The 12,159-nt window shown below is 39.6% G+C and overlaps 1 protein-coding gene across 1 annotated transcript in view; it reads left to right on the top strand.

Moving 5' to 3' along the window:
* Window positions 1-12,159, top strand: part of LOC128647017 (small G protein signaling modulator 1-like) — a 692,799-nt gene that overhangs the window by 418,214 nt on the left and 262,426 nt on the right. Inside the window, 1 exon segment of the mRNA XM_053699830.1 lies at window positions 10,202-10,347. Coding sequence (XP_053555805.1) covers window positions 10,202-10,347 — 146 coding nt within the window.

The following is a 12,159-nucleotide window of genomic DNA, read 5'->3' as shown; positions in this document are numbered from 1 at the left end:
GTAATGCCTCAATCGGATTTGGATTGGGATTAGGATTGGGAGGTGCGGTAGCAACCAAATTTTGTAATAGAGCAGTAATTTGATCAAGTTTAGTGTCCAGAGACTGCAAGTGAGTGGCATGAGAACCCAAGAGCTGTCCCTGGTGAGCCACGGCCATAGATAATTCAGTGGGGTCCATTTTTATGGCCCGTTTGTAATGTCAGCCGCTCAGGAATCAATCCGGGATGTAACCCAACTGCTAGCGTGAATTGAAAGCACACGCTAGCACACTGAGAAATATCCAGGACGTGACCCACTCAGGAAGCAGATTAGAAGATAACAAAAATGAATATTGTTCCAGAATGCCGGAAAGCCACAAAGGATAAAACGTCCCTTTAAGTAGTTCAAAGAACAAAAAGGAAATGCTCTTACTTGAAGCTTCTGAAAAAGGTCCTTTTTAGCAGGCTTGTAAAACAAAGGAAAAGTTCTCTTTTGCAGCTTGTAAAAGTATAATGTCCCTTTAAGCAGGTTTATAACAAACAGAAAGGCAAAGTTCTCTTTTGCAGCTTGTAAAAGTAAATGTCCCTTTTAAGCAGGTGTATAACAAACAGAAAGGCAAAGTTCTCTTTTGCAGCTTGTAAAAGTAAATGTCCCTTTTAAGCAGGTGTATAACAAACAGAAAGGCAAAATTCTCTTTTGCAGCTTGTAAAAGTAAATGTCCCTTTTAAGCAGGTGTATAACAAACAAAAAGGCAAAGTTCTCTTTTGCAGCTTATAAAAGTAAATGTCCCTTTTAAGCAGGTGTTGTTTAACAAAGAATAGGTTTAAAGGTAAAGGCCAAAGCAAGGTCAGGCAGGCAGAAGTCGGCATCCAAATATCAGCAAAAGGTATTGGCAAAAGACAGGGTCAGGCAAGCAGAAGTCGGCATCAAAGTATCAGCAAAAGGGTAATAGCTACAGGCAAGGTCAGGCAGGCAGAAGTCAATGTCCAAATATCAGCAAGTAGGGATTAGGCAAGAGGCTTGGTCAGGCAGGCAGAAGTCGGTACACAGAAGAACAAAACTGATATGGTACTCACAATCCAGGGAAACAACAAACGGGCCCAGATTAAGATCTCCCGCCGAGATTTAAAGGGCAGAGCGTAACCGTCATCAGAGGGGTGTGAGAGAAAGCGTCATGTTGCTAAGCAACATGACGTCAGAGACACAGAGGAGTTCCGGGAGCCGCGGCGACACGGCGATGAACGGAAGCGCTCATGACAGTCAGTGGCTCAATGTATGAAGGTAATCGGTCTGATGGTGGCTTCCATGGACATCATTACGTTTGCTCGGTTCTATCTCAGACCTCTGCAGTTATGCATGCTCAGACAATGGAACGGGGACTATACAGACCAGTCTCCACATGTAGATCTAAATCAGGCGTCAATAGACTCTCTTCCGTGGTGGTTTCCTCAGGATCATCTCTCCCAGGGTACATGCTTCCGCAGACCCTCCTGGGTGATTGTGACTACGGATGCTAGCCTTCTAGGTTGGGGAGCAGTATGGGGCTCGTTGAAGGCTCAGGGCTTATGGACCCAGGAGGAGTTAGTCCTGCCCATAAACATCTTGGAGCTGAGAGCAATCTTCAATGCTCTTCTGGTCTGGCTACAGTTAGCCTTAGCCTGGTTTATCAGCTTCAGTCAGACAACTTAACCTCAGTGGCCTACATCAACCACCAGGGGGGAAATCGGAGTTCCTTAGCCATGACAGAGGTGGCCCAAATTATTCAGTGGGCGGAGACCCACAACTGCTGTCTTTCTGCGATACACATCCCAGGAGTGGACAATTGGGAGGCGGATTTTCTGAGCAGACAGACTTTTCATCCCGGGGAGTGGGAACTTCATTCGGATGTGTTTTTCAGCTTGACCCTCAAGTGGGGGCAGCCAGAGTTGGATCTCATGGCTTCTCGTCAAACTTACGAGATACGACTCGAGGTCAAGAAATCCACAGGCAATTCTGATCAATGCTCTGGCAGTTCCTTGGAACTTCAGTCTAGCATACCTGTTTCCTCCGTTTGTTCTCCTTCCAAGAGTCATTGATCGAATCAAGCAGGATTTTGTATGCAGACCTAGTGGAGATGTCATCCTTTCCACCTTGGAGACTGCCTCCGAGGTAGGACCTTCTACTTCAGGGTTCCTTCCTTCATGCAAATCTCATTTCTCTGAAGCTGACTGCTTGGAGATTGAATGCTTAGTTTTATCTAAGCGTGGATTTTCAGAGTCGGTCATTGATACCTTTATTCAGGCTCGTAAGCCTGTGACTCACAGGATTTACCATAAGATCTGGCGTAAATACTTATATTGGTGTGAATCCAAAATATACTCTTGGAGTAGAGTAAGGATTCCTAGAATTTTGTCCTTTCTCCAGGATGCTCTGGAGAAGGGTATGTCAGCAAGTACTCTAAAGGGTCAGATTTCGGGATTGTCTATTTTGTTACATAAGCGCTTGGTGGATGTGCCAAACGTTCAATTGTTTTGTCAGGCCTTGGTTAGAATTCGCTTCACAGCATTTCACAGTGCTTTGCAAGAATGTCATTTTTAGTAGTTCACAGAAACAAAGATCTTTTAACACACACACCATTTCCTCTAGCTGGCTAACTCTCTCTCAAAAGTATCAGTCAAGCTCCTATTTAAACTCTCACAGCTTCTAATTAACCACCCCTGTGATTATCTGCTTAATCAAAAGCCTGGACTAGACGGCTTCACAGCTGTCTGGGATAATGGCCCACCTTTTTCCCAATCATCCCAACCCCAGGGACCCAGAACATAGTTTACCAACTGCACAATCAAATACACACACCCTGAGGTTTTTTAACTGAAAGGAGAAATACCATGTATAATACTTGGTCTTACATATCTTCCATTTATAACAAGGCCTTGCTTTCTGTCACATATCCTCCCCCCCAGCTCATACCCAGTGGGTTGAACGATCATGGACATTAAAGAATGTACCCCAGACAACCCATCAGCATTGCCCTGCAAAAGACCAGCCCTGTGCTCGACAGTAAAATTGAAGGGTTGCAAGCTAAGAAACCACTTAGTAACCCTTGTGTTTGTTTCCTTATTCTGGCTCATCCATGTTAGAGGAGCATGATCTGTTATTAATTGGGGGTTACCAAAACTGGATGGGCACAAGGGGCATCTTTTAAATGCTTAACCCCTTAATGACAACTGACGTACCAGGTACGTCATGCATTAACAAGCAGTTAATGACAATGGACGTACCTGGTACGTCAGTTGTCTAACAGAGTGCTGGAAGTGATCACAATCACTTCCAGCAGCTCTGAGGGTATTGCAGTGATGCCTCGATATGGAGGCATCCTGCAATACCCCTTTACAAGACTCCGATGCAGAGAGAGCCACTCTGTGGCCCTCTCTGCACCGGTAGTGATGGTGCCGATGGTGCCTTTGACCGGTGGGAGGAGGGAGCGTGTGCACATGCGCACATTAGCCACACTGACACCAATGAAAAAGTAAGGGGAAAAAAAGTAATTTTTTTTTTTTTTTTTTTAAAAGGATCTGTGAGGGGGAGGGGGTGGGGGTATTGTCGGGGGGCTGCTACACTACAGAAATAATTAAACACAAATAAAAAAATAAATACAATTAAAATAAGTTTGGTTTGTGGGACCAAACTGGGTACTGGCAGACAGCTGCCAGTACCCAAGATGGCGGTAATTAGGTAGGGGAGAGGGTTAGAGAGCTGGAGGGGGGGATCAGGGAGGTTGGTGCTAAGGCAGGGGTCCATCACAACTAAAATATTTTATAATTTTTATTTAAAAAAAAAAAACTCTTTTATTTAGTACTGGCAGACTTTCTGCCAGTACTTAAGATGGCGGTAACAATTGTGGGGTGGGGGAGGGAAGAGAGCTGTTTGGGAGGGATCAGGGGGTGGGATGTGTCAGGTGGGAGGCTGATCTCTAAAATTAACCCTGCAAGCTCCCTACAAGCTACCTAATTTAACCCCTTCACTGCTGGGCATAATTCACGTGTGGTGCGCAGCAGCATTTAGCGGCCTTCTAATTACCAAAAAGCAACGCCAAAGCCATATAAATCTGCTATTTCTGAACAAAGGGGATCCCAGAGAAGCTTTTACAACAATTTCTGCCATAATTGCACAAGCTGTTTGTAAATAATTTCAGTGAGAAACCTAAAATTGTGAAAAATGTAAAGTTTTTTTTTTTTTTTGCTCGCATTTGGCGGTGAAAATGGTGGCATAAAATATACCAAAATGGGCCTAGATCAATACTTGGGGTTGTCTACTACACTACACTAAAGCTAAAATTAACCCTACAAGCTCCCTACAAGCTCCCTAATTAACCCCTTCACTCCTGGGCATAAAACATGTGTGGTGCGCAGCGGCATTTAGCGGCCTTCTAATTACCAAAAAGCAACCACAAAGCCATATAAATCTGTTATTTCTGAAAAAGGGGATCCCAGAGAAGCATTTACAACCATTTGTGCCATAATTGCAGAAGCTGTTTGTAAATAATTTCAGTGGGAAACCTAAAGTTTGTGACAAAATTTGTGAAAAAGTGAACTTTTTTTTTTTTATCGCATTTGGCGGTGAAATGGTGGCATGAAATATACCAAAATGGGCCTAGATCAATACTTTGGGATGTCTTCTAAAAAAAATATATACATATCAAGGGATATTCAGGGATTCCTGACAGATATCAGTGTTCTAATGTAACTAGCGCTAATTTTGAAAAAAAGTGGTTTGGAAATAGCAAAGTGCTACTTGTATTTATTGCCCTATAAATTGCAAAAAAAGCAAAGAACATGTAAACATTGGGTATTTCTAAACTCAGGACAAAATTTAGAAACTATTTAGCATGGGTGTTTTTTGGTGATTGTAGATGTGTAACAGATTTTGGGGGTCAAAGTTAGAAAAAGTGTGTTTTTTTCCATTTTTTCCTCATATTTTATCTTTTTTTTTTTAGTAAATTATAAGATATGATGAAAATAATGGTATCTTTAGAAAGTCCATTTAATGACGAGAAAAACGGTATATAATATGTGTGGGTACAGTAAACGAGTAAGAGGAAAATTACAGCTAAACGCAAACACTGCAGAAATGTAAAAATAGCCATTGTCATTAAGGGTAAGAAAATTGAAAAATGGTCCGGTCATTAAGGGGTTAAAAGCTTGTTCTGCTAATGGGGACCATAATGAGATCTGTCAAGGGTGCCGCAATTGTAGCGAAGTTCAGGATGAACCTTCTAGAACTAGTTATGCCAATAAAAGCTCTCACTTGTTTATATATATATATATATATATATATATATATATATATATATATATATATATATATATATATATATATATATATATATATATATATACATTTACATCTTTCCCTAACACCTGAGACCTCATATCTTTGAGCCATTATAACTTTTTTGTGCAATATTTTTATAATTAGTTTTTATTAGATGGTGTTAATATGGGTGTAACTGTACTTTGTAATGTATTTTTGATGTGTTTTGTGACACATTTTTGTTTCACTAAACAGTTAACCAGATCGCTGAGGTTACGCTAACCTGGCCCCCATTAACTTCAATTGTGCTCACACAATCACATTTACTTTCAACTTTTAATACGAGCAGAAAAATAGATGAGCGTAAACGGCTGCGATAAACCCCTTCTCTTTCCTATGGCTTGGAGAGTCCACAACTTCATTCCAATTATTAGTGGGATATTCAACTCCTGGCCAGCAGGAGGAGGCAAAGAGCCCCCCAGCAGAACTGTTAACCCCTTAAGGACAAGGCCATCTTTCCCTTAAGGTGTTTGTGTTTAGCTGTAATTTTCCTCTTACTCATTTACTGTACCCACACATATTATATACCGTTTTTCTCGCCATTAAATGGACTTTCTAAAGATACCATTATTTTCATCATATATTATAATTTACTATAAAAAATGTATAAAATATGAGGAAAAAATGGAAAAAACACACTTTTTCTAACTTTGACCCCCAAAATCTATTACTCATCTACAACCACCAAAAAACACCCATGATAAATAGTTTCTAAATTTTGTCCTGAGTTTATAAATACCCAATGTTTACATGTTCTTTGCTTTTTTGCAAGTTATAGGGCAATAAGTACAAGTAGCACTTTGCTATTTCCAAACCACTTTTTTTCAAAATTTGCACTAGTTACATTGGGACACTGATATCTTTCAGGAATCCCTGAATATCCCTTGACATGTATATATTTTTTTTTTAGTAGACAACCCAAAGTATTGATCTAGGCCCATTTTGGTATATTTCATGCCACCATTTCACCGCCAAATGAGATCAAATAAAAAAAATTGTTCACTTTTTCACAAAATTTTTCACAAACTTTAGGTTTCTCACTGAAATTATTTGCAAACAACTTGTGCAATTATGGCATAAATGGTTGTAAACGCTTCTCTGGGATTCCCTTTGTTCAGAAATAGCAGACATATATGACTTTGGTGTTGCTTTTTGGTAATTAGAAGGCTGCTAAATGCCACTGCACACTACACGTGTATTATGCCCAGCAGTGAAGGGGTTAATTAGGGAGCATGTAGGGAACTTCTAGGGTTAATTTTGGCTTTAGTGTAGTGTAGTAGACAACCCAAGTATTGATCTAGGCCCATCTTGGTATATTTCATTCCACCATTTCACCGCCAAATGCGATCAAATGAAAAAAAAAAATTCAATTTTTCACAATTTTAGGTTTCTCACTGAAATTATTTACAAACAGCTTGTGCAATTATGGTATAAATGGTTGTAAAAGCTTCTCTGGGATCCCCTTTGTTCAGAAATAGCAGACATATATGGCTTTGGTGTTGCTTCTTGGTAATTAGAAGGCCGCTAAATACAGCTGTGCACCACACGTGTATTATGCCCAGCAGTGAAGGGGTTAATTAGGGAGCTTGTAGGGTTAATTTTAGCTTTAGGTTAGTGTAGTAGACAACCCAAAGTATTGATCTAGGCCCATTTTGGTATATTTCATGCCACCATTTCCCCGCCAAATGCGATTAAAAAAAAAAAAAAAAACGTTCACTTTTTCACAAACTTTTTCACAAACTTTAGGTTTCTCACTGAAATTATTTACAAACAGCTTGTGCAATTATGGCACAAATGGTTGTAAATTCTTTTCTGGGATCCCCTTTCTTCAGAAATAGACATATATGGCTTTGGCGTTGCTTTTTGGTAATTAGAAGGCCGCTAAATACCGCTGCGCATCACACGTGTATTATGTCTAGCAGTGAAGGGGTTAATTAGGTAACTTGTAGGGTGCTTGCAGGGTTAATTTTAGCTTTAATGTAGAGATCAGCCTCCCACCTGACACATCACACCCTCCCAAACAGCTCTCTTCCCTCCCCCATCCCACAATTGTCCCCGCCATCTTAAGTACTGGCAGAAAGTCTGGATGAAGATAGAAGATGCCGTCTGGATGAAGACTTCTGCCCGTCTGGAGGACAACTTCTGCCCGTCTGGAGGACCACTTCTGCCGGCTTCGTTGAGGACATCTTGACGCTTGGATGAAGACTTTTCTCGGTAAGTGAATCTTCGGGGGTTGTTGTTAGGATTTTTTAAGGGTGTATTGGGTGGGTTTATTTTTTAGGTTAGGGCTTTGGGCAGCAATAGAGCTAAATGCCATTTTAAGGGCAATGCCCATCCAAATGCCCTTTTCAGGGCAATGGGGAGCTTAGGTTTTTTTAGTTAGCTTTTTATTTGGGGGGTTGGTTGTGTGGGTGGTGGATTTTACTGTTGGGGGGGTATTTGTATTTTTTTTTTTACAGGTAAAAGAGCTGATTTCTTTGGGGCAATGCCCCACAAAAGGCCCTTTTAAGGGCTATTGGTAGTTTAGTTTAGGCTAGGTTTTTTTTTTGGGGAGGGCTTTTTTATTTTGATAGGGCTATTAGATTAGGTGTAATTAGTTTTTTTTTTGTAATTTAGCTAATTTTATTTAATTTATTTAATTGTATTTAATCTAGGGAATTTATTTAATTGTAGTGTTAGGTGTTAGTGTAACTTAGGTTAGGTTTCTTTTTTACAGGTAAATTTGTATTTATTTTAGCTAGGTAGTTATTAAATAGTTAATAACTATTTAATAACTATTCTACCTAGTTAAAATAAAAACAAACTTGCCTTTAAAATAAAGATAAACCCTAAGCTAGCTACAATGTAACTATTAGTTATATTGTAGCTAGCTTAAGGTTTATTTTATAGGTAAGTATTTAGTTTTAAATAGGAATAATTTAGTCAATGATATGAATTTGTATTTGTATTTATTTAAATGATATTTAAGTTAGGGGGTGTTAGGGTTAGACTTAGGTTTAAAGGGTTAATAAGTTTAGAATAGCGGCAGCAATGTTGGGGACGGCAGATTAAGGGTTAATATAGGAGCTCACCTGACATGTTGAAGCCTGCTCCAAAATAAACTCTTACTATTGACTACAGGACTCAGCCTCCTTTTTCCTCATTCTGTTAATAAATGTAGGTAGGTGGCGGCGATGTTGGGGAAGTAGATTAGGGGTTAATAAATATAATGTAGGTGGCGGCGATGTCCGGAGCGGCAGATTAGGGGTTAATAAGTATAATGTAGGTGGCGGCGATGTTAGGGGCGGCAGATTAGGGGTTAATAATATTTAACTAATGTTTGCGAGCGGCAGATTAGGGGTTAATAATTTTATTTTAGTGCTTGCGATGCGGGAGGGCCTCGGTTTAGGGGTTAATAGGTAGTTTATGGGTGTTAGTTTACATTTTAGCACTTTAGTTATGAGTTTTATGCTACAGCGTTGTAGTGTAAAACTTATAACTACTGACTTTAAAAGACGTTACGGATCTTGTCGGCAGAGGCTGTACCGCTCACTTTCTGGGCTCCCAGGACAAACTCGTAATACCAGTGATATGGAACTTTACGTAAGTCGGTTTGCGGTAAGGCCAAAAAAGTGTGCGGGACACCTATACCTGCAAGACTCGTAATAGCAGCGGGCATTAAAAAGCAGTGTTAGGACCTGTTAACGCTGCTTTTTAAGCTTACCGCACAACTCGTAATCTAGCCGTAAGACTTTAAAGTTTAAAGATAATCTACTCCATTCTGAGCCATATGTCTCTTAGGATAATGCTGTTCATAATATGCCTCAGCTTTCTCCTCAAACGTCCCAATACTTAGAAGTTTCACATGCAGTGTCTTGCGGTTCCTCTCAACCTCCTGGGGGTGTTTATTTGCCAGGAGATTTTGCTGCGCAGATAACTTCTGCGGTGTCCGCAGCTTTATCTGCTTTCCCTACTTTGAGTAAGCATAAGAAATCTAAAACATTTTCTGCTAGTAAGGTTTCTGACCCCGCTAAATCTGCTCTGGTCAGCCTTTCCCAAATATCTGATGAGGAGGATACTTCAGTAGCTTCTGAAGGTGAAATCTCAGACTCTGAAAATTCTTCAGAATCTGAAGAAGTCAATTTCAGATTTAAGCTTGAACCTCTCCGGTTGCTTCTGAATGAGATTCTACCTACTTTGGATGACCCGAGCCTTCGGTTGCGGTCAACCCTAAAAAGTGTACTAAACTTAATAGAGTTTATGATTTTCCCTGATCTGTGCATGTTTTTTCTGTTCAAGACAAGATGTCTGAGTAAACCTCAGACACCTCTTTACCCTTGTGTTTCTTCCTTTTCCATTTTCCTTTGGTTGAATGACTGGGGATTATGGGTAAGGGAAGTGACACTTAACAGCTTTGCTGGGGTGCTCTTTGCCTCCTCCTGCTGGCCAGTTGAATATTCCACTAGTAATTTTAATGAAGTCGTGTATTGTCCATGCCCGGAAAGATATTTATCAGGTAAGCATACATTTTTTTTATCGCTCGTGCGTAACTGTTAAGTGTTTTTCAATACGTTTTTCATTTTCTAAAACTTGTTATCACATATTTGGAAAAAACAGTGACACAATTTATGATGCCTATCTGAAAGGCAACCTTTATCGGAGAAAAGTATTTTTCCTGCCCTTTTGAAGCTTGCTGCTCTAGTACTAAAGGAAATAAAGAAGACTTGTTGGATGATTTTTTTTATTATTTAGGTATTACAGAGAATACAAAAATCCTATATCTACCTACTGCATTTAAGATTTAGTTTACACATAAATGTTCTGATATTTGTGATCTACATTTATATATTTTTTATCATAAATCTTATCGTTATTTAATTACATCTCACAGTTGGTCCCTGTGCCCTGGAGTACACAAAGATGAAAACTGCAGACCACTTTTGGACTGATCCATCCGCAGATGAGCTTGTTCAGAGGCACCGCATTCACAGTTCCCACTGCCGACAAGACTCGCCCACCAAGAGGCCTGCGCTTTGTGTGAGTTAGAATACCACATTCATTTAGATTTCAGTGTTTCCTGCACTTTTTAAAAATATTTGAATTTTCCAAGCATAATAAATATTGTAATAAACACATTGAGGACAATTTATTATTGTGCTGACAGACATGATCCGATATTGTCTGCAGCACATTGATTCACATCTTGTGAACTGCTGGTGCAATACTGCCCCCTGCAGATTTGTGGCCAATCGGCCGCTAGCAGGGGGTGTCAATCAACCCGATCGTATTGGATCGAGTTGATTTCCGGCGATGTCTGTCCGTCGCCTTAGAGCAGGCAGACAGGTTATGGAACAGCGGTCTTTAGAAGGCTCGCCATATGGAGCTTGATAAATAGGCCCCTACTGGTGGAAATGTTCAATGTGTGCTTGGCAGACTGATGATTGAATGTATAAAAAAGCACCTATAATATTTTTTTCAGAAGATGTTTATGAATAAGAACAACCAATAGAATTCAAATGTCTTGCAATAAAGATTGTTATGCACCTAAATGGTCTTGTAGTGTATGGCAGCTATAGGTCCACAGCTCCAATATCTGGATCCACATATCCATATATAGTATATATTAAAATGCATGGTCAATGGGGGAAGAAAATATATATCTATATACTTTTATTGGCGCTAGTGGGTTCATCTGTGTCAGTTTGAGGCAGGTAGCACTAAAGGTACCTACCTGTGGTGTTAAGCTGTCTGCTCCTCGTCTCTTGATGTCTTCCTACCAAACGGCTATTGAGAAACCCTGGTCTAGTTTAAGCTTGATTAAAACCTCTGTGATTGGTTAAATTCACAGTGTGAAATATTTAGTTTAGTTCTGGGTAGAACCTTAGTGCCTGGTAAAGAGGAAATGCAAACACATGAGGAGCCCTGGCTTCCTGGCACCCTTGTCTATTGTGTATGTTTGTTTTAGCAGTTTACCCAAGAGAGAATTGACTTTTTAAAGGAACATGAAAATCAAAATGAAACTTTATGTTTCAGATACAGCACGCCATGTTGAGATGTCTGTTTTTCCTGCTGTTAAATTTACTTGTTCTCTATGTTAAAATACACAGTGAATCATCACAGTAAAACAAATGGCTGAATATATCATTCCACTAGACAAATCAATTACTCTAAATTAAAGATTGTCTATCTTTTTGAATATACATACATGTTATTCTAACTCTTAATAATTTCTGGCATTTTAGCTTAAAAGGACAGCAGAACTGCTCAATCAATAAGTGTTTAATAAAAAGACAATGCAATCACACTTTTATATGAGCAGGTTTTTTTCTGACAAATTTGAAATGTCAAAATTTGCTTCAATTTGTCAGCCAATCAGATAATCATATTTACACTGTGAACGCTTGCACATGCTCAGTAGGAGCTGGTGCCTCAGAAAGTGTGCATATAAAATGACTCTACACATTTTGGCAATGGAAGTAAATTGGAAAATCTCTTAAAAATGCATGCTCTGTCTGAATCATGAGAGTTTAATTTTGACTTTAGTGTCCCTTCGACTCATCATATAGCTCACAGCCATTAGTTCTTATGTTTACCAAGTGATCCAATTAACATCACTTATCCTTGAACCATTCCAGATTGTTTTATCAACTGTGGCCTACATTAGCTCTCCAGTTCATTCATTTAGATTGAATTACATTTTAAATCCTTCAAGTGTGTAGATACTGTCTATAACATATGGGGCAAGATTACATATACGGCGCAGGCTTCAGTGCAAGAGCTGAAACCCGCGCCGCCCGTAATTTCACCTTGCACATTGGGGTATTACATATACTGTGCCGGCAGTTCATA

This window comes from Bombina bombina, chromosome 2, assembly GCF_027579735.1.
Source record: "Bombina bombina isolate aBomBom1 chromosome 2, aBomBom1.pri, whole genome shotgun sequence".
Lineage (NCBI taxonomy): Eukaryota > Metazoa > Chordata > Amphibia > Anura > Bombinatoridae > Bombina > Bombina bombina.
Note: the sequence above shows the minus strand (reverse complement) of the source record. Positions and strands in the feature narration are given on the sequence as shown.